This window comes from Phoxinus phoxinus, assembly GCF_949152265.1.
Source record: "Phoxinus phoxinus genome assembly, chromosome: 23".
Lineage (NCBI taxonomy): Eukaryota > Metazoa > Chordata > Actinopteri > Cypriniformes > Leuciscidae > Phoxinus > Phoxinus phoxinus.
The window spans coordinates 4299815-4324790 of record NC_136898.1 but is presented as its reverse complement, the minus strand read 5'-3'; the positions used below and the strand labels follow the sequence as shown (position 1 = coordinate 4324790).

Below are 24976 nucleotides of genomic sequence, written 5' to 3'. Positions count from 1 at the left end.
GCACGGCGACGCGTTATACGCGGCGCGTGTGGAACATTTCTGGACACAAAATCGTCTGTTTTGTGGGCTGCAGCGTCACGTGACCAGCACGCGCCTCGGGTAAAGATGGCGCCCGACGGTTAGAAAACAAGCAGCGCAAGCAGCGGCGACATCCTTCACACCGCCGCGACGTTTGGGATCCATAGAAACTGAGTGGAGTACGTGTTTGACTTTTTGGACTTCAGCTGTCAGACAGCGGGTTTGCTCTGTTTCCGCTTATGATCACATTTTCGGTGGGTTTAGGGCCGCTGTGCAAAGGAATATTGAGTTTTATTGCGTTTCGCGTGAAAGCTGAGGGAGTCTCGCGACTGGTTCACGCGCTAGGCAGCTAACCTGAGGCGAGCCGTTAGCGCACTTTTGACAAAGTCACTGACAGGAATTATTCGTTCAAATGTCATTTTTTGACACGTATTCTGCTTGTCAGGTTCTTTTGGATTTGTTGAAACCCAGTTATAGCCTATTTAAAGAACGTTTTAGCTCCTTTTCTGCTATTTAAAGTTGATTAAACGGTTCGTGAGAGGAAATTAGCTAGCAACCACGGTACCCTAAGCAAGTCTTTAGGATCTGTTACACCACATGCAGTATATTTGTGACGAATTATACTTTTTTGCTGTTTTAATCGTTTTTAGTTCGTTTTTAACCCGCGATTTGCTTGTTGGGGAAGCATTTAGACTTCTCCGCTGAATATTTAGGACTAACGTTAACGTTAAAGAACAACACGTTTAGTGCACCGGTTGTCTAATCTTGTGTATTACAACCGTTCAGTTCTACGACAGGTTATTGTTATTGTGTAACTTCAATGTTTTGAACATTTCAGAGATCGTTAGAGTTTTCTTTTGTTTCTAGTCTAGTTTCTGAATGTGTAAGCTGGTTGACATTAACATCCAGCAGCAACGTCAGACCAGGAAGTCTAACGTTAGTTGGATCAGTTTAGGCAAACACGTGTGAAGCTGGGTGTTGTGGTGAGCCGTTAGCAGCATTAGTTTAGTATGTTTTTGCCCTTATGAATGCATTTCTTGACTAATTAGTGTTGTTTAGATTTACACAATATGTGGTTTTCAGTCGTAGAAGTCTTAACATTAAAAACAATCCAACTATATTCTTTATTTATCTTATTTTTATTTAAAGATGTGATCTTTACGTTGGATGTATGTCATTGTCTTTATTAAATATCTGTAGTTTAAGAGGACATCGATTTATGTTTGATGTTAGATTAAGTAGGATTAATCTCTCTTTGTAATCTTTAATATAATGTTTTCTCTTTCTTTCTCTCTTTTAGACAATGGATCCTGGACAAGATTTGCTTCTCGCTGCTCTAAGTGAAAGTGGAATCTGCCCTAATGATCTGTTTGATGTTGATCCTCAGGACACATTTCCACTCCCTGCCTCACAACAGGTAATTTAAAACGCATACATGCAACATGATATACAATATATTTTCATGTTTCATAGTTATTTTTTGTTCTTTACTCAAAACTAGGGCTGTGTTTTAAGACCGATTTTACAAATCGTTTTGATCATCAGGGTTCAACATTAAGGCTTCTCCTGGACAAGTGGATTTTTTTGAAGGGGCAAGTGAAAGAAATGTACTTGCCCAATCAGACACGTAGCGTGATTAAAAAGTCATTAACAAAGGAATCACCAAAAAGCTAAAATTGATTCAGATTTTATTACATCTAGTGTAAGTTGTGATTGATAGTGGATAAAATATAATGTACTGATGGTAGTAGGTTGCACTGTTAAAGCTCACAAAGCCTCTTGATTAGAAATCGAAACAAATGAGTGCAGCACACACAAATAAGCTCCGTTAACATACTGTGGTAAAAATTAAAAACGTGTTTTTATTTTTATAACATATGAGACAGTTAGGCATCACACGACCAAGAGTGCTGTCTTCCTGAATACCATCACGATTGATAGTGACACTGATTTCATACAACAGTTCAATAAACAAGTAGATCATATTAATGTCACTTACATTTTTAGATGCAATATGGACTGTTTAGCAGTGAAAATATCCAAACAAAGATCACAGCAGAAATATAGCACATCTCACAGCATCACCCAGCCATGTCTCATTACTGAATGATTCAGCGTTTAAAATGATTCGGTTGAGTCAAAGATTCAATGACTCATTCATAAACAACTGCCTCATTCTTGAAGAAATCGGCCGTTTGAACAAATTTTTGGAATGAATGACTCAATGACAGTTTCATGTTTAAAAGTAGCATTCTTTCCAACATTTCTTATTTGTATAATCAAAAAAATATTTAAAACAATCTCATATTATTTAATGCAGTTTTAATTCTTCAGTGTAAATAATTTACTTTGATTGGTAACAGCCCTATATTAATATTATATTATTCTAATTTAATTTATTGATCGAATATATTAATATTATATTATTCTAATTTAATTTATTGATCGAATTTAAAATGAAAGATAAAGCATGCATTTAATAAGATTAGGGGAAAATGCCCTTTATACTTTTAAATATGTCAAAGCTGATAGAACACTGATAAGAATATTGTTTCAGAATAAATAATATTTTTTCCGGACAAGCAACTTTTTTACTCGGACAAGTAAATGACTGATCTACTTGTTCAAAGGACAAGCACATGACAAGGCTTAATGTCGAGCCCTGATTATGATAACAATTTATTTGGCTATACGACAGTACATGTCAAATTTAACAACTGAGTCCAACTTATTAAATTGATTTGCTGTTTATTATTGGATATAATATTCAACACTATACAAATACAAACATAAGGCTGTGACCTTCGGGTTAGTAGTCTGACTCTCTAAACATTAGGCCACAACTGTCATCTTAAAACACTGATTAAGTGATTGATACATTTTTCAATAAGTTGTATGGTTTCTGTCAACATATTTTCTGATGTTCATTCATGTTTATTTTGTGCTATAACTAGTAGTAAAGGGAAGAGATGATCAACAGCGTTCTGTCACTCAACATTAAAGTGATATTTATAGTCAAAATAAATAAAGCACAACGTTGACTGCTATTATTGGATGGGATTCATGCTACAAATAATGTTTAGTGAAGTTTTGTTCACGCATCAACTATAAACAGTGTAGACAAAGTCTGATCTTTGAATTTATCAAAGTGAGGACTGATTAAAAGAGTAACCGATATTGTTAACCCAGCCCTACTCAAAACAGAATTGAATCTAAAAGCATTCTTTCTCAAAGTAGCATATTTGGTGATTGACATGAGTTGTTTGTTTCCCTTTCCTTTTCAGTCAGTCTCATTAAATGCACTTGACATCGGTCTCAGTAATGAAACTTCTGGAATTGTCAGGATTGAACCTGCAGTTCCACCTACTCCTACAGTCACAATCAGGGTAAGTGTTGCATGTAGCGTCACTATTTATAGACTTTTGACTAACGTCGTAAAGTCTGGTCCAGCTTATTCTGTCCAAGAACTGCCCACTTATGCAAAAAGACAGGTATGTTATGAGGCAAACAACCAGAGTTTTTGTTCTTAGGTGCCATTTAGGATCAGGTGTATTAAATTATACCAGATACACCGATTATTTTACTGATTATAACTCTAAAGTCCAGTTCTGCTCATTAACTTGCACTTAAGTGCATTTCTGGAAGCATTTCTGCATCAAGCTAGCCAATCAGATTGGAACTAGCATTTTCTTGCAGTTTTTCTGTGAAATATAATGCAGACGGTGAGTGAGCAAACTGTGGGCGGTCTGTCTGTGGCTTCTGGGTGTGTAACATGTTTTGATATTTGATTGTAAAGCTCAGAATTACACATCATATTCTGTCTTTGCAGGAGAAGCCCCAACCCTCAACTACTACCTTCGTTTTAAATCAACTGAATCAGTTGCCATCGCTGGGTACCATTGTAGTCACCAAACCATCAGCTGGGACCGGCTCCAGGCAGACCATCACAGTAACCAAGGTGGTTCACACAAGTTCGACAGCACAACAGAGGTCTTTCTCATCTTCAACTGTGGGCGCGCCGAATAATGACCAGATCAGGTTGAAGGACCTCCTCAGAACCAGCAGCCTGAAGACAAGCAGCCTTGGAGAGCTTATGAAGTTGAAGCCCCCACCTGACATAGCGCAGCCCGTTGCTACGGCAACAGCCACAGGCACAAGTGAGTGCTGGCAGACATGCTGGACCTCGAGCGATCATAGATGTTTTTTTGCTTGTAAGGGTCTGTCGGTGCAGCTGTCAGCTTTGTGGCACTTTCCAGATCTAATGCTGAATGCCAGTTTTCAAGTGCTGCCTCCAGCTGTCAAAACAAGAAGCCAACATGAGCGCAAATCACCTTTGAAGGCGTTAAAGCTGTTTAGATGCTATTAGGAAGTGGGAAACATGTTTTTAGGTTCATTTTGTTTTAAGAAGACGTTTTAAATCTAGGCCACGTACACGTTGCTGCTAAAGATGGTTGTTACGGCTCTTCTTCGTGCTTCAAATCGGGCAACTAATTGTTAATTTAATACGTTAATTTAATACGTTTTTTAATCCAAAACATTTATGGCGCACTTGAGTTTCGTTCAAGTTTTGAGCCTTGACCTAAGCTCATCTAGAGAGACCGTGTGGATGCAATCATGCTGTGTTTTTCTTAATGGCAATGCTCTTCCTTTCAGAAATTATTCTGGTCTCCACAAAGATGATGAGCAGATCAGGTATGGGTAGGGTTTTAACTGCAGTGCACTGACTCTGTTTTCACAGGTGCTTTCATGTTGTGGTGGGGCCGTATCAGTTCTGACAAACTGCTGTGGCTGTGTGAATATTTGTCTCTAATATTTTGTCTCTTATCTTTTCAGCGGAATTAAACAATGGCTTGAAAAAAGAAGTGTCCAGCAAAGATGTAGCAAGAATCTGGGTCAACGATGACATGAAAATGCGGAGCTTCTCACCTGTTAATGTAAGTTTTAGATTTAAAATTAAATAAAATAATAGTGTACATGTGATGAGCCATGCACTGATGGCTTTATCTGTAAGTTTAATGTTTTTGGATTTAAAAAATAATAATATACATTTACTTGAATGTAGAAATTACCAGGAATGAAGGAGGAAGATGAACCAGAAGAAGAGGAAGAGGAGGAGCTGGGTCATGCGGAGACATACGCCGAATACATGCCAATGAAACGTATGTATAATTGTGATCAGGGTGCATAATGTATAGATTGTAAATTGCCAGTTCTCTCTGTTTCTTAGCATTAATTCAGTCATTAAATGCACACTTTCCCTTAAGAACGTTGGATTATTATTATCAGTGCCAACAGATCCATTGTTTATGGCAAGTATGAAAAGTTAGTCTCGCATCTCCTCTCTCAGTGAGAATTGGACTGCGGCACCCTGATCCTGTGGTGGAGACCAGCTCTCTGTCCAGTGTCAACCCGCCAGATGTGTGGTACAGACTTTCCATTACAGAGGAGACCATCGATAGAGGCTGGTTATCTGCCCTCCAGCTAGAGGCCATCACATATGCTGCTCAGGTTTGGGTCTTTTTACATATTGTAACCTTTAAAAGGTATTAGCTTTCAGGAAGCCGATAAGTTCATTTATCCAGGTCAAATCACAATGTCAAACTTTCTCAAATCGTTCACTGCAGTAATTCAGATCTGTCTCTCAATTGTGTCTTTTCGTACAGCAACATGAGACATTCCTACCAAATGGAGACAGAGCAGCCTACTTGATTGGAGATGGAGCCGGTGTTGGAAAGGGTAGAACCATTGCTGGAATCATATATGAAAATTATCTTCTTGGCAGGAAAAGGTCCCTCTGGTAATTACTTGTTTTCTTCCCCCTTCAAGCTGCTTTTTTTGGGTGTGTAATTGTACCATTATTCATGCCTTTTTTTCTCCACTGGTCTGTGCAGGTTTAGTGTCTCAAATGACTTGAAATATGATGCAGAGAGGGACTTGAGAGACATCGGAGCAAAGAGCATTCAGGTCCATTCGCTAAACAAGGTACGTTAAGTGCTTCTCAGCCAACACGTGAGATGTTTGTGTATTTCCAGTAGTACATTAATTATTTCCACACTTCTCGCTTTCAGTTCAAATATGGAAAGATCTCATCGAAACACAATGGGAGTGTGAAAAAAGGTGTGATCTTTGCCACATACTCTTCCCTGATTGGAGAGAGCCAGTCTGGAGGAAAGTACAAGACGAGATTCAAGCAGTTACTACACTGGTGTGGTGATGACTTTGATGGTGTTGTATCCTTTCACGTCACAAGGATGTTGTGATACCGAATTTGTAGTAATTCTTCAATGCCATAATCTGACAACCCTAGAAAAACATATGCTCTAGACCAGGAAAAGTGAGTTTCATTGCATATTGACTGAACTGCAGTGAAGCACTTCATGTGGTGTGATTGTATTCGGCTCACTGGTAACTATGGTGACTGATTCCCTTGACTAAGCATCTCAGATCGTCTTTGATGAGTGTCACAAAGCCAAAAATGTTTGCCCTATTGGGTCATCCAAGCCCACAAAGACCGGGTTGGCGGTTTTAGAGCTACAGAACAAGCTGCCAAAAGCCCGGGTTGTGTATGCAAGTGCTACAGGTATGAGAATGTGGATGTTTTTGTTGGAACACTGTAAGCAGTGCATTTATTTCTGGTTTCCTATGTGTATATATATCTTTTGTATGATTTTGTGTAGGAGCATCTGAGCCCCGCAATATGGCCTACATGAATCGCCTTGGGATCTGGGGAGAAGGAACTCCATTTAGGGAATTTACTAATTTTATCCAAGCTGTTGAGAGAAGGTGAGTTTCAGATAAGAGTTTGTGTTCATGACCTTGCTTTTTGGTGCCAGCCTGCATTCTTTTAATATTGAATGCAACCCTATTTTTGTTGGTTTATTTTAGAGGTGTCGGTGCCATGGAGATTGTTGCCATGGATATGAAGCTGAGAGGAATGTACATCGCTCGACAGCTGAGCTTCACAGGCGTGACGTTTAAAATTGAAGAAGTTCCTTTGACGCAGAGTTACATCAAGATGTACAACAAATCGGTCCGCTTGGTGGGTAAAACCTTTTCAGGGGTCTCAGTCCGCTTGTTTGGTTCACACTAGGGTTTATATCAGTGATCTGTATAATGACTGGATTGCTTATTGCGTTCTAAGCTAGCCTGGGTTTCCAGGGAGCAGCAAGACGATGACGACGTCTATGCGACACACCGAAGCAGTTTGTTTATATCAACGTGCACTGCAGATTTACCTTCTACCCTCATGTTCGTCTTGCACAAACGACAATAGTCGCTGAACGCCATCGTGTGCACATAAATCTATGACCCATCATCTTCTTCCTCGTTGAATTTCTGTCGCTCTACATGCGTCATCTGGTATAATTGAAACGATTGGCTACGAGCTACGTACTGGCGCATTTGACAGACATTCGTAGCGCCCAATAAACGGCTCTGGGCATTCGTAAACCACGCCTCAAATACGAGAAAATTAACATGTGGTTCCCAGACCACGTCTCAATGAGATGAGGTCTGACGTTAGCCAGGCTAGTTCTAAACTGCAATCAGGCTCTGAATCCTCTGGAAGTGTTCAAGCGGCCATCTTACTTTTCCCTACCAACAGAGGGCATCATTGATTTACTACCAAAACATTGACCTAAAATCACCGGATTTGCAGCGTCTCCGTCTCTCAGGATTATTTTTACTATATATATATATATATATATATATATATATATATATATATATATATATATATATATATATATTAGGGCTGTCAAACGATTAAAATATTTAATCGCGATTAATCGCATTAATGTCATAGTTAACTCGCGATTAATCGCACATTTTTATCTATTCTAAATGTCTCTTGATTTCTTTTTGTCCCATTATTTTTTTTCTCATTTTAATGCTCTTATCAACATGGAAAAGTGGATCGGCTTGCTTTGTGCAAATGGTTTTTTTTATTATTGAAAACAACATTGGCATGTGTGTTCAATTTCACACTAACATTCTCACTTGGAGCAAATCATCTCTCACACAATGTAACCCTGTCCATCAATAAAAGGGTGAAAGAAATATTTCAGCGTTTTTATTGCTGGCCATAGACTGAGAAAGCGTGTGTCCGATGTGCTAGACGCGCTCAGTTGTCCTAGACGCGGCTCGGCTCTGCGCTTCTCGTCCACTCTTTGGCGGATCGCAAACCCAAACAAGTGTGTGCGGCGCATGTTGTTTTGTTTCTGGTCTAGCTAGATCCGGTGTGGTGTTGTAGTTTTAATAACGTTACTAGTTGTTGCAAAAGCATGTGAAAAAAACTACAAAGTTTGCTAGGCGTTAATCTCGCGATAAAAAAATTGACGCCGTTAAAATGGGTTTGCGTTAACGCCGTTAATAACGCGTTTAACGGACAGCTCTAATATATATATATGCAAATTAATTGTTACTTCAGATGTTATCTGTAATGTTTATGGTCTTTTCGGAGTTGTATATTGAAATCGTTAAAGGGATAGTTCACTTTAAAATTAAAATTCTGTCATCATTTACTCACCCTCAAGTTGTTTCAAACCTGTATTAATTTATTTCTTCTGCTGAACACAAAGGAAGATATTTTGAAGAATGTCGGTAACCAAACAGTAGACAGTACCCATTGACTTCCATAGTAGGAAAAAAAAATACTATGGAAGTCAATGGGTACTGTCTACTGTTTGGTTACCGACATTCTTCAAAATATCTTCCTTTGTGTTCAGCAGAAGAAATAAATTAATACAGGTTTGAAACAACTTGAGGGTGAGTAAATGATGACAGAATTTTAATTTTAAAGTGAACTGTCCCTTTAATGTCGGTGTCTACTGCACACTTCCGACACTGGTAATCGACCTAACGCAAAAATATATTTCTCTTTATGTATGTAATTATGGAGGAAATATTCAAATAGCCAGTACAACAAATATTAATACAAGTCTGTTACTATATTGTATTAAAATTCAAACTTTACCATGCATCGTCTTGTAAAAAAAGCAGTCAGCGTTATTTTTCTGAATAAGTAATGATGCGTGTATTTTATTTTCTGATTGAGCAACATCTATTTTAGACTTTTAAAGACAGCACAAATTCTATGGCTTTGAATTCTACTTGAATTACAGTTTCCATGAGTAAAGTGTTATGTTGGCTATATGATGCAAGGCTGTGCCATTAATTGAATTTCGATTTTTGGCTCCCAACGATCACCAAAATAGCACAATCGAGTAAAAGCAATTATTTTGTCATGTTCCGTTGTGCAAGAACACTCTTATTTTGTCTTGTGTTCTGAATGACACGCATGTGCACATCCGCCCCTCCCGAAGCCATAACCTCTCTCAGTTTGAATGCTTAAACTGATAAGTCTTAAAAAGAAGTGGAAATTATCAACTTTAGTTACGATTCAAATGCAATGCCGGCCCGATTGTGCAAGTGACAATTCCGTCATGTCCCGACTACTAAACGCGAGAGTATAGTTTTGAACGCAAGGCGATTTCAGGTTACAAGGCATACATTTTTGACATTTGTAATACATATGCTGAAATGTCTCGTCTGCCCGCCGAGCTGATGTTCACTACTGTAGTGAACATCAGCTGGGGAGGGGAAATTCCCAACTTTTAATAACCATTTACATGCTTAGGGCGTTTGTGTTGAGAATGTATAGGGAGACTTCAGATATAAAAACAGTGTCTCGTTAGGCAATGTTTTCTCAGTAAAATCTTATAATTTCGTATTAATTCAATAGAACGAATGAGCTTACTACGGAAAACCACTATGGCGGGGCGGCGGCTTCACTTTTTATGACGCCATGAGCAATCCAGTTCTATGTATAGATCAGTGGTTCTGATTGCAGGGTTCACACTTATTCAGATGAACTGCATTAACAAGAGCAATCCCACCAGAGTTCACTTTAATTGAACCAAACCTGCCAAGTGTGAAAACGCCTTTAAATAATCATTAACTCTTAATTTTGCAAATGTGCAGTGGGTAAGCGCAAGAGAGAAGTTCCAGCAAGCCGCCAACCTAATGGATGCAGAACAACGGATGAAAAAGTCCATGTGGGGTCAGTTCTGGTCAGCTCATCAGAGGTTCTTCAAGTACCTGTGCATTGCTTCTAAGGTTCGAAGAGTGGTGCAGCTCGCCCGAGAGGACGTTAAAAATGGAAAGGTTAGATTAGGTGTCCTCTTATTACAAAAGAGCTTTCAGAGAGAGAATTACAGTGATTTTGGTTGTGCTGACCTCTAACATTCTCTGTAGTGTGTGGTGATTGGTCTTCAATCAACTGGAGAAGCTCGAACCCTTGAGGCCTTGGAGGAGGGAGGAGGCGAGCTCAATGACTTTGTCTCCACTGCAAAGTGAGTGTAATAATTTTTCAAAAGATTTTTTTTTTTTTGAAATATTTCTTTTATAATTGACTTGTCTCTGTAACAGATAAAAATTAACGGTGATTTTGAATGATTTTTTTTTTTTAACTAAACATTTCTATGCATGATCATTTAAAGAGGTGTCCTGCAGTCCCTGGTGGAGAAGCATTTTCCTGCACCAGACAGACAAAAACTCTTCAGTCTTCTAGGCATCGACCTGACTGTGAAGAAAAAACCTTCACCTTCAGAAACCACCACTGAGCAGAAAGGCAAAAAGCGGAAAGGTAATATAGTTCACATGCACTCTGAAACCGCAATAGAGTTGCCTTGTTATATTTAGCAATGGTTTCTACCCTGAAACTGAGCATATTTCAATGTTAGAGGAAACAAAACCACGCTTGGGCTTTTAGGTTGCTCAAATTGAAAATGAAGGTTAGTAATGTGTTTGCTCTGACCATTGTTTTTTTGTTTGTTTTTTTTGCAGGACCTGAAACAAAGAAGCAAGTGAAGAAGGCTCGTAAATCTGGTGGTCTATCTGGTTCCAGCTCAGACGAGAGCAACTCGGACGATTCGGACAAAGATGCAGAAAGCGACGACAGCTTCAAGTCGGTCAGCTCAGGGGAGGAGGATGAAGATGACTTCAATCCCTTTAAGGATGATTCCAGTGAGGATGAGGAAGATGGTGAGAATTTGTAAACGCTCTTGCATGTAACACCGAAATTATGTTTTCAAGTCACATTTATTTATATAGCGCTTTATACAATACAGAACAAAAAGCAGCTTCACATTAATAAACGGGAAAATAGTATTAATGTTGTAGAATTCAATTATGATAAATTCAGTTCAGCCATGATCAGCACTATAGTGTCATTATTCAGCTCAATTCAGTTCAGTGTTGATGCCAAAATAATTATATTTAAACTTTATTTGAAATTTAGATCCATGGCTCATCAGGAAAGACTTTAAAAAGAGTAAAGAAAAGAGGAACAAGAAGAAGAAAAAAAGCATTGATCCTGACTCTATTCAAAGTGCCTTGTTAGCCTCCGGGCTTGGAACAACCAGACCCACTTTTACAACCCCCACCATCAAACCTTCAAACAACACGGTTGCTGTAGGTAAGTGACCTATGAGCTTTTCACAAAGTTTAGACCATTGCAGCTGAAAGTTGTTAGATAAAGCTGTATAATTATGAACGTCATTGTCCAATGAATATTTATAATCACACCAAACAATTGTATTGAAGCCAAAAGTGAGCCAGAGGAGAGCAGCTGTGTGACCAGTCAGGATGCTGTTGAGGACGCCCAGCGGATGAAGAGGGACCTGCTGGATCGACTGGAGCAGCTGGCAGAGGATCTCCCACCCAACACACTCGACGAACTCATCGATGAGCTGGGAGGCCCTGAGAACGTCGCAGAGGTTGGTCTGTTTGTAGAGGGGTTTTTGTGTCAGCCACACTGTTTAATTAAAGCAATTAGGGCTGATAAAGGCAAATAGAAGTTTGTTTGTGTGTGTGTGTGTGTGTGCGCGGTGTATAATTTGTGTATATATAAATATACACACACATGCATGTATATATTAAAGATTTTTTTTACCCAACAAGTAGAACGAAACTGCGCTACTCATTATTTCTTGCTTCACGGACCGTTTATCAGTTTGGACCAATGCCAGTGCAATGCGTCAGCGCGAGCCGATCTTGATCAAGCGACACTGTTACTACACAGCGCTAAGAGGCTGAAGTAATAACATTGCTGCGAGATCTAGTGAGAAACATTAAAATTTCTCCGTTATTAACCGTAGATCTCTATTAGATCAAACAGCGCTGACGTGGAAACCAGGAGAAACATTGTGCCGTGAATGAACTAGTTACAGGCTTTAAGTCCACAGATCAGCAACATTCACCATGGATTTAATGTAGTGACACTCACTGTGACCATGGAGGTTTGGCAGGAATAGTGAAATGCTTTCAAGTACCTCACGCATCTTTTTCCAGCACTTCAAAACTCAAATATGATCATATAATGTTATTTTTAATGTTATGACCAAAACATTATTTGTTCATCCTTTAAAGATTTCCCACATTTATAAAACTAAAAGTTTCAAGATGTAGGAAATAATCAAAAATCAAGGAAATTTCTCTGGCATTTATTTCTTTTTACTGTCGAAAACATACCAAACCGTGACGCCACTGTCGTATCGAACCGAACCGTGAATTTTGTGAACCGATACACCCCTAATAAATTTATATACATGCAAATATTTCGTAAATATATACATACATGCATGTGTGTGTTTATATATATATATAATTGTACATAGTTCACACACATATATTATGTAAAACTTTTATTTTGGATACGATTAATTGTTTCACAGCCCTAAAAGCAATGCCATTTTTAAACGTGTGCATCTTATGCAATGCAGATGACTGGCCGCAAAGGCAGGGTAGTCAGCAACGATGATGGCAGCATTTCCTACGAGTCTCGATCAGAACTTGACGTCCCAGTTGAAATCCTAAACCTCACGGAGAAGCAGAGGTTCATGGATGGAGATAAGGTATGCTGCTTAGGTTTGACCCACATCTGTGTAATGCTTGTTATTATGAACAGCATCTAAACGGTTCTATGTTCACCTTGGTAGAACATCGCAATTATCTCAGAGGCTGCCAGCTCTGGTATTTCTCTTCAAGCCGACCGCAGAGTGAAGAATCAGAGGAGGAGGGTACACATGACATTAGAGCTTCCCTGGAGTGCTGACAGAGCTATTCAGCAGTTTGGTGGGTGTATATATATATATTCATGCATTTGAGTTTCATACAAAATTTCCATTCATTTTGGATTACAGTTTTAACAAATGAATAAACTAAATGTGATGCATATTTGTCAGTCATAATAATCAGTGATGCATATTTGTCAGGTAAGATTTCTTTAATTGTACAAATAAAAAAAAGGTTAGTTCTCCCAAATATGAAATTTCCGTCATTAATTACTCACCCTCATGTTGTTCCAAACCCGTAAGACATTCACTCATCTTAGGAACACAAATGAAGATTTTTTTTTTAATGAAATATGACTGATTTTGATTCCTCGATTGACAGATACATAACTACCACTTTCAAGGTCCAGATAGCTTGTAGAGACAACATAAAAGTAATCCATGTGACCCCAATATTATGAAGCAACGTGAGAGAATTTTTTCCACTGTTTACTAAATATTAATCTCCAACACGCGTTCATGAGAGCACCACAGTGTGTACGTGTTGACTCGAGAGCAGAAGTTGTTGCATGAACGTGTGTTGGAGACTAATATTTGTAAATAAAGTGGTAAATAAAGGTAAATCTTTTTTTTGCACAGAGCAGTTGTCGCTTCATAGAATTGAGGTTAAACCACTGGAGTCGCACAGTTTAATTAAATGTCTTTCCTACCTTACTGGGCTTTGAAAGTTGTAGTTGCTTAGGCTGTTAATGGAGGGACAGAAATCTCTCAGATTTCATTAAAAATTCCTTAATTTGTGTTCTGAAGATGAACGAATGTCTCACGGGTTTGGAACAACATGAGGGTAAAGTAATTAATGATAGACTTCTCATTTTTGGGTGAACTATACCTTTAATGCACAATAACCCGTTTTTTAGATTTATCATAATTAAATCCAATTTATTTCAGTCTCATTCATTTTAACTAACTGAATATTGCTTGTTCCACAACTAGTCATATTTTAACTATAAAAGTACTAATACAAATTGTTTTTTTTGCTGAATCAATTTAATTGTTTTCACAATAGATTTATGCTGATCCTAAGCAATTTGAATAAATGCATTTTAAAATGATATAAATAAAAATTTAATTAGATGCAAGTAGTTAATAATAAACTGCCGTGAATTTAATTTTTTCTTACCCGTTCCATTTCTGTATGACTGACAAATATGCATCATATTAAGTTTTATTAAAACTGTAATCCAAATAGATTAAATTTTATATGCAATTCAAATAAGGCATAAATATATAAAATATCACATTTGTATCTGAGTTTCCAGTTCACTGACTGTTTGGATTCATTGCAATCAGGTCGAACACACAGATCCAACCAGGTCACAGCACCTGAGTATGTGTTCCTCATCTCTGAACTCGCTGGAGAGCAACGATTCGCCTCTATTGTTGCCAAACGACTGGAGAGCCTGGTGAGTCACTCATGCACATTCTGCATGCTAATGGGTGTCGGTTTTAATTTTGTAAGCCTAATTGTTTGTCTTTCTCAAATAGGGGGCTTTAACACACGGAGACAGAAGGGCCACAGAGACGAGAGATCTCAGCCGATTTAACTTTGACAATAAAGTAAGATTGGATTACACGCACTGTCAGTAATAAAGCTGCAGTCCATAACTTTTGGAGATCTAGCGGTTAGTAAACAGAACTGCATGCATCTTGGGGAAGAACATTGTAGCCGGAGCTACTTCTCTCTGTTTATGTCTATGACAAGCCACACAGTTACTGGGCTACTCAGCAGCGGTGTGACCTGAACCAGTCTAAAATAGTCTAAATATTAACACTTATTATAGTTGTACCAAAGTGGTTCATGATAAGACAAAAATACGGTTTGGAAAATGAATTCATGATGTTCTCATTATATAATTTTTGTAAAATTGTAACACAAAAAAAAAGTTACTGACTGCAGCTTTAAGTAGGGTTGTTGCTAGACTTATTCGCTGATGTCTTTTTGTACATCCACAGTATGGCAGAAACGCTCTGGAAATAGTCATGAAGTCTATTGTCAGTCTGGATTCTCCTTTAGTGTCTCCACCCGGTGATTTCAATGGGGATTTCTTCAAAGGTACAGTTGAATGTCTTTTGACAATCGGAGAGTCACTGGAAAACCATCAAATTTAACTTAATCTTAATACCTTGCATATTTTTTTTTAGAAATCCGCAATGGTTTAATCGGAGTGGGGCTGATAAATGTGGAGGATAGATCTGGTGTTCTCGCCCTAGACAAAGGTGAGAGATTTTCAGAGTCAATTTTATTCTTCGTTTTTATTTTCTCATGAAATGTAGTATGTTTGAAGACCCAGTAAACAACGTTTTAATTTTTTTTCTCATGTCGCATAACTTTTTTTCTTTTTATAGACTACAACAACATTGGGAAGTTCCTGAACAGGATTCTTGGTATGGAGGTCCAGCAGCAAAATGCACTCTTTCAGTATTTCTCTGACACTTTGAGCGCTGTCATTCAGAATGCCAAAAAGACTGGAAGATATGACATGGGAATTTTAGGTAAGAAGGTGTTTTCATGTTTTAAAAGTCTCAAAGATCTAATGAAGAACCCAGTTTTTCTTTTCTGTGTTGGTGGACTTTTCTGGAAGTTCTACTGGAAACAAATCTCAAAGCTAACAGACTAAAATGTATTTCAATGTGGTCTTCAAATTAAGTGAACACCATTTTAGATTTTAGGATTTGCGGTTTTTGTTTCCTTTTTCAGTTTGAATATTGTTTCCTTGCAGATTTGGGCTCTGGAGATGAGAAAGTAAAGAAAGTTGATGCTAAGAAATTCTTGACACCAGGATATTCCACCTCGGGCCATGTGGAGCTCTATACAGTATGTTTATAGCCATACTGAGAAACTTAAATAATGCACTTTTATGATGCCTTTAGTAATGTTTGTGTATATCACGTGTCTGTTTAGTTGGCTAATGTCTTATAAATGTGTTTGTGTCGTCAGGTGAGTGTGGAGCGAGGAATGGCATGGGAGGATGCCACCCATGTCTGGGCTGACCAGAACGGACCGGATGATGGTTTTTACGTCCAGGTGAGCCCTTTTTTTTTTATTTCCCCTTTTTCATTTAACTCCCCTTAGCCAATTCACTCAACTACTAAACCTAACCATTTTCTGTTTCATCTCAAGGTGCGAAATAACAAGAAAATTGCCATCCTTATAAAGGAAGTCAATCCCAGAAAGAGACTCTTTATGGTGTACAGACCAAATATCGGAAAACAAGTTAAACTGGAGACGTACGCTGACCTCAAGAAGAGAAGTAAAAAGGTATTACATTACTGCTGTTTATAAGATGCCGTTTTATTGCGTTCTTAATGTTTTTGGTTCATCATCAGTCAAATGATAAATTTACCAGCCATGATATATATATTTTTAATCGGCCGTATTTAGCCTATGTATTTTGCTTTAGCTCAGTCAATATTTTTATCGGCAGACTGCACTTAGGGTGTTTGATTGCTCCACCCCCCCTGGACACAAACACAGTTTTATTGAATCATACGTCGTCAATAGTGGTTCACTTCCACGATTTAGTATGATTGTTCATATCAGCAGCAAACTGTACTGTTCACATGAACCGTACCCTAGACCGCCCTTTTTATAATTACTTTGTGGGTGCGCACCCAATTTTAGAAAACAGCGTTCACATCATCCAAATGAAATGAAATGACCAACAACAATAATCAGACACACCTGGATTAATCAGTTTGTCCAATAATGGCAGACAGGAAACAAAGGAGCTGGCTAAAGTTCAGGAAGTAGTGCATCTGTGCATAAAGTCCATTGAACCTGTGTGAAAGCAACCTTATTTAGCCAGTCTCAGATCAAGCAGCTCCTCAATGTAGCAAAGATATCACAAAATACAAGCATGCATTCATATCTGCTGAGATGCACTTGCTTGTAAAACTCCTCTACAGCAGTCAGGATCCACTTCTTAAATTTGATCTTTATAGGTTGCATACCAGCATTGCAATCACCAAATGAAGTGCAGGCTTCCTAGTTTAAACCACTTATAAGCCAACATCCAAATCAAAAGTTTGTCATTTGGTGATTGGTGAGTGAATGTTAATTTTAGACCCTGTCAGCACGCTCAGACTATTTCATGTAATTTCTGTGCGGTCTCTAATACTTCTCATCCCAAAATAGGTCCTCTCTGATGATGCCAAGCAGCACTGGATTGATCAGTACAACTGCTCGGCCGACGTCTGCTCGCACGCGTACTGGTAGGTGCTGCTTTTGAGGCACTTCAGAAAGGAAATCCAAAAGATTTCACTTGATTCGTGAATCTCAAGTCGGACTAAGTTTGGAAATGTTGTCACAAGTAACTTTGTTTGACAGGCGAGGGAACTGTAAGAAGGTGTCAGTGGGGCTACAGTGTGAGATCGGGCTGCGGTGCAGGACATACTACGTCCTCTGTGGCTCCGTCCTCAGCGTGTGGACCAAAGTGGAGGGAGTTCTGGCCTCAGTCAGCGGATCCAATGTGAAGATGCAGATTGTACGTTTGAGAACAGAGGATGGGCAGAGAATTGTGGGTAAGTTGTCAAACAGATTTTATATTTATCTATATATATATATATATATATATATATATATATATAATCAAATGCAAGTCACTGGAGTTTTTAAATATAAATCTTCCATAATGTAACTTACTTAAATTGATCAAAAGGGACAGTGATGACTTGTACTTTTTACAAAAATATAAAGCAGCACAAATTTTTTTTCCTACATTAATAATTTTTCTTGAGCAGCAAATCATAATGTTAGAATGATTTCTGAAGGATCATGTGACCGAAGACTGGAGTAATGATGCTGAAAATCCAGCTTTATAATATATTCAGATAGAAAACAGAATTAAATTGTTATAATATTTCACAATATTACTGTTTTACTGTATTATTGATCAGATAAATGTAGCCTTGGTGAGCAAAAGAGACTTCTTTCAAAAACATAAAAAAATCGAACCAATCCCAATCTTTTGAAAAAGTAGTGTACATTGTGGTCATAAAAAAAACAAGACAAGTTTCATTTCAACCCGTTTTGTTTCCCCCGCTCAGGTCTGATCATTCCCGCCAACTGCGTGTCGCCCCTGATCAACATCCTGTCCTCATCCGATCAGTCTCAGCAACTGGCGGTGCAGCAGCAGCAAATGTGGCAGCAACTCCATCCGCAGAGCATCAGCCACACCGTCAACACATAGCGTGACAAACCCGCCCCTCACTTTAGGGCAGATGTGGCATTATAAGCCAGCCAGCCTCCCTTCCTCTTCCGGTACACTGTGAGGAAGACAGTGCTTGTGCCGTATTTAATATTTCAGGGTTCGTGTCCAAAGAGGACTCATTGCCAAAAGAGCTTTCTGGACGAGAGAATCGGAGCTGAAAACCGCACTGAGAAGGGGGCGAGACTGGACGATATTTGGTCAGACTGTTTCCTTTTCACAACCTCCAGTCGGCTAAATCATCGCCTGTGCTTTCCATCGACATACGTGGCTCTGTGAAGTCACACACACTACTATGTACACAGGACAGCGCTCAGGGGTTACTCGCAATCGAGTTTTCTTTTTTCATTTCTTCTCCCTCTTTTTTTTTTTTTTTTGTTTTTTTTTAAAACTCACGCCTGTCTCCACCTTTAGCCTTGTGACCCAGCATGTCTTGGGCATGACGCTGCTTGTTTACCACTTAATACAGTCCCTGATTTGAAAGCAGGAACGCTCTGGCTCACCGACGGGTGGAAGAAAGTGGTGTAAACCCAACCCTGAAGACATTATCAGAAACGTTGCATGGTTTGGTGAACCCCTTTGGATTTAGTTTAGTTTATGGAAGCAGGTGAGCGTCTGAGAGGGGTGATGTTTCCGCTGCTTCCCGGTGTTGCAGTTTGAGTGTTTAATGCAGTTGTAAACTGGAATGACCTTTTACAAAAGGCCACGTCAATCAAAGCTTTTGCTCTTGTTTTTCTATTTCCTGCTTTTAATAATTTGCTGTCACACGTGTTACTTGGGGATAAAGAGCTCCCGAACCTCATTTCTGCTGTAAATGTGTGAGTTTGACACATGCTCGGTCTCTCTACTATATCTCGATGTATAGTTGCATATCTGAAATGTCATGTTTTTGCTGAATTGTAGATGTTTGCAGCACTCTGAAGACAATGTCATTCATCCTTGCACGAGTTGCACTACTGATGGATCTGTTGTACAAAGAATCTATGGAAAAATGTAACTGACTGCAAGATCTCTACCTCTTGCATATGACCAATAAATCTTGTGGATTACATCTATTTCAAAATGTCTTTACTTAAAGGGAACCACTTTTTCTTCTTCTTCTGTGGACTTTTGGCATTTGGCTTCCTTTATCAGTGTGCTAAGGGTTGAACAAGAAAGTAAGTTTAATCTTAAATCTTTTAATTATTGGGTGAGTAAATGTATAAATCTAGTTCTCAAAGTCAGATGAGTGAAAAAAAGTCACATTTATTTCAGTGTACAGTTTAATAGCACTTTGACAGTAAAAAGTACATTATGTACAAAGCTTTAGAAGAATAAGACCGTAAATCTAATTAAATCAGGTTTGTTCTCAACCTAAACTAAATCCTTTTAAAATTTGATCTTCCCATCTGATGTTTTTTTTAATTTGTCACAAAATATAGATTTTTAAAGTTAAATAAAAAAATCTACTAAAAAAAAAAATCTATTATCATATGTAAATGTACAAGTACTTTCCGTTTTTTTCCCACAAAAGAAAAGCTTTTTTTTTTTGTTAAACACGAAATAAAAACATTTTCCTTATAGTAAAATACATTAAAAATAACGTAAACCGTTGTGAAAACGAGCAGTATTTCTTTATTAGTGATTTTGTAACTTCTCCAGTTGCCACGGTGTTGATGGACAACATCGGGTAATTTTTTGTATTAATGATGTGTTAATTGTCTTGAGTTCTTTGTGATGATGATGGACAGCAGTGTGGGTGTCATGAGGAGTGACGCGGCCATATTTGCCGGTGCTGCTCCGCTGTAAACAAAAAGTGTCTGTGAGACGGACGCTCCGCTGATTTTAGGGACAATTTTATTTCTCTCATTTATTATCTCTTCAGGTATGTCTTACAAACCCAATCCCCATCAACACCTTCCGGGAACTTCTGGGAACCAAGGTATGCCGAAAAAGCGGGGAAAACTCTTCGTCTTGAGTGTATTTGATCGAATGTAAGAATTGGCGTGAGAAAGAATACCTGGGGAAAAGCCGTGTGTAGTTTTTGTCCAGTCTGATCGCTACAGGGTCAGATCCTTCACATCCGCCATTATTACTAGTGAAAAAAACGCTTTCCTCGCCTTCGATAGCGCTAAATATCGGCTTGAGGAACATTTTCGGGTTCTTCCCGAAGGGTCCGCGTCGCGCCGTGGCCGGATGGGTTTGTGTGGAGGCCGCTAGATTGTGATAAAAATGAATCCTTTTAGCGGCTAAGATCAAGCCCGTGCCGTTTCCTCCATGATTGTCTCTTGGGCTGTTGATTGATCGGATTCAGACGTGCAGTTTTTTATTGCTCTTTGGGGACACCTAGTGGCCGACGGTGGTATCGCATGGAACGAGCGTGACGGAGACCGGGGCTAGTTGTCACAGGGGTTGCATCTCAGTGGGATCGAGACAAAAGGCCAATTACGCAAATGCACAAAGAACTGTTGTGCATCTACACTATCTATCCGTCAGTCTGTCTAGAAATAATGTATTATGCATTTATGTAAATCGTAATTTGCTGTTTAATTCATGCAGTGAGTGATTTGTATTGTTGTTCACTCTTTAACAGGAAACATTCCTTCTCCGTCTTCAATGGCAACAATACAGTCATACAAGCCAATTCTAAATGACTTTGGACCACCTTCATTGGGATTCCCACAGGTAGGTTTAATGGTTATTCTTACAGTTAAAGTCACCATGAAATCAAAATGTAATTTTTATTTTATTTATTTTTTATGGAATATTCCAGTAATCATAAATAATTTATCAGTTTTTGATCAAAAGAACTTCGCCTCCCTCCTGCAATAACATCTCGGCTGCATCTGTGATCGCATACTTCCCTACTATATAGTAGGCGAAACACAGTATGTGACAAAAGAAGTGTGTCCGAATTCACAGTACTCATAAAAGAGTAGGTTAAAAGTACCCGGATGACCTACTTTTTTCAGTGAGATTCTGAAGTGTGTATATCATGGACACTTTACTATCCCATGAGGCAACGGGAGAGGATTTATGAATGGCAATGAAGTGACGGTAGATCAAATGGTAATGACAACATGGCGAATGTAGTACGTCCAGATTACATTCATAACACACACACTCATACTATATAGAACATGCCTGTTTAGCGATTGTTAAGTAATTACTTATTCATAAGAAGTACCTACTCCAGAGAGCATGTGATTTCGGACGCAGCCCTCTTGTCTGATGACGTGCATGAGGGCGGGGAGACCTGTCACTCACATGAGATCGACCAATAGCAAACCACAACCATTCAATAAATTCCCCACGGACAATTCTTTCTAGTTTAAAATGCTCTTTCACTCAGATGTACATCACAATAGGGAACAAAGACCATCAGTTTCATGCCGACTTAAACTTAAACCATAAAAAACAGTTTCGTTACTTGGAATAATGTAAAATAGAAATACATTAAAAACTATAATTATTGACAAAAAAACAACAACTAAATTACTGAAACTAATTTTTTTTGATTAAAACAGAAAATATAAAAGTAAAAAGTCAATCATAATATTAACCATAAAAGTACCTAAAATAACACTGGTAGGTTTCATACTTATTCTGTCATATCAAGAATATTTTTTTAAAGGGGTAGTTCACCCAAAAATTATAATTATCCCATAATTAAGCCCAAAAAAGTGCATCCATCTATCAGAAAAGTAATCCGCGCGGCTCCAGGGGTTTAATAAGGCCTTCTGAAGCGAAGCCGTGCGTTTTTGTAAGAAAAATATCCATATATAACTTTATAAACTATAATCACTGGCTTCTGATAACGGCCGTACGCAAGACTTCTGCCGGAACTAGACTCGCGTACGGCCGTTCCTGGAAGCCAGTGATTATAAAGTTATAATTATGGATATTTTTCTTAAAGGGGTGGTTGATTATGATTTCACTTTTCTAACTTTAGTTAGTGTGTAATGTTGCCGTTTTGAAGAATAAACAACATCTGCAAAGTTACAACTCTTTCAAAGTTCAGAGCAAAGGGAGATATTTGCTTTTAAAGAAATCGCTTTTTAAGGACTACAACAAACGGCTGGTACGGACTACACGACATTCCTCCCGGGTTAGTGACATCACAACCCTAAAATTTACATAAACCCCGCCCCCTGAACACGATTTATAGATTATCATGACAGAATATGCTAATCAGTGACTAGAAGATAACTACACATCAGCAACATAAATTCATCAACTAACATTCAGAAATGTCCTGTTGCTTCTACATGTTGTCACTTCTTCTTGAGTCTCTCCATCTTTGTCTGACTCCGGTTTGAACATAAAAGGCTAAACGTTTTTGAAATGTTTAGTGCATGTGTGTGTGAGGTGAAAGGACACAAGCTGTCGTAGCTCCGCCCCCTGTGCCGGGAGCAGCAGCTCATTTGCATTTAAAGGGACAGACACAAAACGGTGCGTTTTGGCTTATCCTCAAAAAGTGACAATTTTAACATGATATATACAAATATCTGTGGGGTATTTTGAGCTAAAACTTCACATACACACTCTGGGGACACCAAAGACTTATTTTACATCTTGTTAAAATTTTATTAACCCTCTCAAGCCGTGTGGAAGCCTTATGATGGATTGATGTACTTTTTTGGTCTTCAAAATCTCAGTTACCATTCACTCCCATTATAAAGCTTGAAAGAGTTTAAAGGGGGGGTAAAATACTTAGTTTCAGTCAATCTCATGTTAATCTTGAGTACCTATAGAGTAATAGTGCGTCCTTCATATCTCCAAAAAGTCTTTAGTTTCATCATATTTATAAAATAAAAATACAGCTTTCCGATTCTATCCGGAAAAAGCCGAGGTCCTTGATTCTGGGCGTGGGCGGAGCTATAGAGTCAAGCGGGAGCATCCACAACATACAAACTGCATCCACTGTTCCAGGAACACTGGGTTCTTTGGGAAGCTGAACAAGGTAAACTTTCCCTCACATCCCAAAACACACTTTTTTGGAGACATTCTTGACATCAACCATTCCTATTTAGCGCTGCAGATGATGATTTCCGGTAGTAACGCGTCGATGAGCGCGGTCTTTCTCTCCTCTGGTCGACGTGTGCGTGAACGCGCTTTTCCGAGAGCAATGTTCATATAAGGAGTTCCACTCTGGTCTACGTCATTAGATCTACGATAGAAAAAAACCAGCCGAAACGTGTTGCAACCCGGAAGTATGATTTTCAGCACAGAAATTCTCTGTTATTCGTTCAAAATAACTTTTCAAACTTTGGCCATTATTAGCATGAGAATCCATCTCTTTAACACTGTAAACAACTCTGAATATATGAAACACCATTGTACCCCCCCTTTAATAATTTGAATAATTTTTCCCCTCTTTTATATCATGTTTAGGGTCCAAATGGAAACCAAGTACCTCAGAGTAAATATGCTGAACTCCTCGCCATCATCGAAGAACTTGGGAAAGAAATAAGGCCAACATATGCAGGGAGTAAAAGCGCCATGGAGCGACTTAAAAGAGGTTTGTGTACAAAATCTACGAATCTGCTTCTAAATAAGAGCTTTATCAAGTTATACTCACTCAGCAACTCAAATATTGTGTCTTTGTTTAAAGGTATCATTCACGCCAGAGGGCTTGTTCGCGAGTGTCTGGCAGAGACAGAAAGAAACGCGAGATCCTAGCGCCTCCTTCCTCATTCTCTCCATACGGCTGAAAGAACTGTGTCTTCGATACCGTCACACGGGATTCATGCATGCCTTTCCTTTGAGGGGATAAAACAATCAACAAGTGGAGCATTTATGTTACGAGCTGCGCTTCTCATCTGTGGTTTGGAGGGAATAAGGCACGACGCAGAGAATATATCATCTGATTTATAAACGCAGGAGATCTTGGAAGAACTGTTGCCATTTGAGTTGTTTTTATATATTTCATTTTCTTTGACCACATAGCATCATCAAGAACAAAATTAGCAAAAATGCATGCAACCGGATTAACGGTCCCACATTAGAATCTGCATGGCTTTTACAGGTTAGACTAGGTATGTGCTTTTAGAAATAGCTCTCAGGATAATACGGTATTTTCTCCCCGGACACTCTCATGGATAGCGGAGTTTTCTTTTAATCGGGGAGATTAACTCCAAAAAAAAAAAGTATTATAGTGATGCCATTACTTTCGTCTTTATTTGTATTTATTACCTTGTGTAATACAATGTATTTTCATGTAAAGACAAAAAAGGTCACTCTTTGGAATTTTGTATATCTGTCAATAAATATGACATTCATTGTGTATGAAATGCTTTTGTTTATTGTTTATAATATACTTTTTTATTAAAATTATAATATTTTACGTATACTTACAAAAAGTTAAGATTTTATTGTCGGTTTGATGATCCACCTAAACAAGAAATTAAAATAAGAAAGATTCTTACATATTTTGATGAAGAAACCACGTTTTCATTATGAATCAGTGCTTACCATAGTCATTTTTTAAGGCTATATTGTGTAATTAGCATGTTTAACATTTAACATGTTTATGTATCCTAAAGAAAACAATTGTGGATATGGTTTGAATAACTATAAGCTAGATGTGTTTGAGGCCTCATGGTCTGTGTGATTACAGGTCAAGAGTATCTGAGTTTG

At 38.4% G+C, this 24976-nt stretch overlaps 2 protein-coding genes across 5 annotated transcripts; both read left to right on the top strand.

The window, feature by feature from the left end:
* The first annotated feature begins 62 nt into the window (after positions 1–62).
* On the top strand, positions 63–19409 carry sbno1 (strawberry notch homolog 1). Of its 4 annotated transcripts, none has more exons than XM_079599195.1 (33): positions 63–197; positions 1319–1435; positions 3303–3404; positions 3848–4175; positions 4672–4710; positions 4852–4952; positions 5081–5177; positions 5366–5526; positions 5682–5815; positions 5910–6000; positions 6087–6248; positions 6463–6598; positions 6696–6801; positions 6904–7057; positions 10000–10182; positions 10273–10370; positions 10518–10663; positions 10864–11061; positions 11318–11494; positions 11623–11795; positions 12801–12932; positions 13017–13152; positions 14442–14554; positions 14637–14708; positions 15105–15204; positions 15294–15368; positions 15498–15644; positions 15872–15966; positions 16090–16176; positions 16273–16410; positions 17287–17363; positions 17479–17672; positions 18198–19409. In XM_079599195.1, exons 2-33 carry the CDS (start codon positions 1322–1324, stop codon positions 18338–18340), a joined length of 4209 nt encoding a protein of 1402 aa, XP_079455321.1. In that variant the 5' UTR covers positions 63–197; positions 1319–1321; the 3' UTR covers positions 18341–19409. The 4 variants fall into 4 exon arrangements, with proteins under 4 accessions (XP_079455321.1, XP_079455323.1, XP_079455320.1 ...); XM_079599194.1 differs by having other exon boundaries at positions 129–272; XM_079599197.1 differs by lacking the exon at positions 4672–4710.
* A 662-nt stretch (positions 19410–20071) lies between these two features.
* On the top strand, positions 20072–24694 carry cdk2ap1 (cyclin dependent kinase 2 associated protein 1). Its single transcript, XM_079599199.1, has 4 exons — positions 20072–20279; positions 20931–21022; positions 23732–23858; positions 23952–24694. Exons 1-4 carry the CDS (start codon positions 20225–20227, stop codon positions 24017–24019), a joined length of 342 nt encoding a protein of 113 aa, XP_079455325.1. The 5' UTR covers positions 20072–20224; the 3' UTR covers positions 24020–24694.
* Positions 24695–24976: the final 282 nt, after the last annotated feature.

Excerpts from the sequence above, each read along its gene's own strand:
- sbno1 (XM_079599194.1), top strand. Across the intron at positions 11,495-11,622 it reads AAACAACACGGTTGCTGTAG|CCAAAAGTGAGCCAGAGGAG; the intron begins GTAAGTGACCTA and ends ATTGTATTGAAG. Across the intron at positions 13,153-14,441 it reads CAGAGCTATTCAGCAGTTTG|GTCGAACACACAGATCCAAC; the intron begins GTGGGTGTATAT and ends CATTGCAATCAG.
- cdk2ap1 (XM_079599199.1), top strand. The coding sequence starts at position 20,225 with ATGTCTTACAAACCCAATCCCCATCAACACCTTCCGGGAACTTCTGGG. Across the intron at positions 20,280-20,930 it reads GGGAACTTCTGGGAACCAAG|GAAACATTCCTTCTCCGTCT; the intron begins GTATGCCGAAAA and ends ACTCTTTAACAG. Across the intron at positions 23,859-23,951 it reads CATGGAGCGACTTAAAAGAG|GTATCATTCACGCCAGAGGG; the intron begins GTTTGTGTACAA and ends CTTTGTTTAAAG.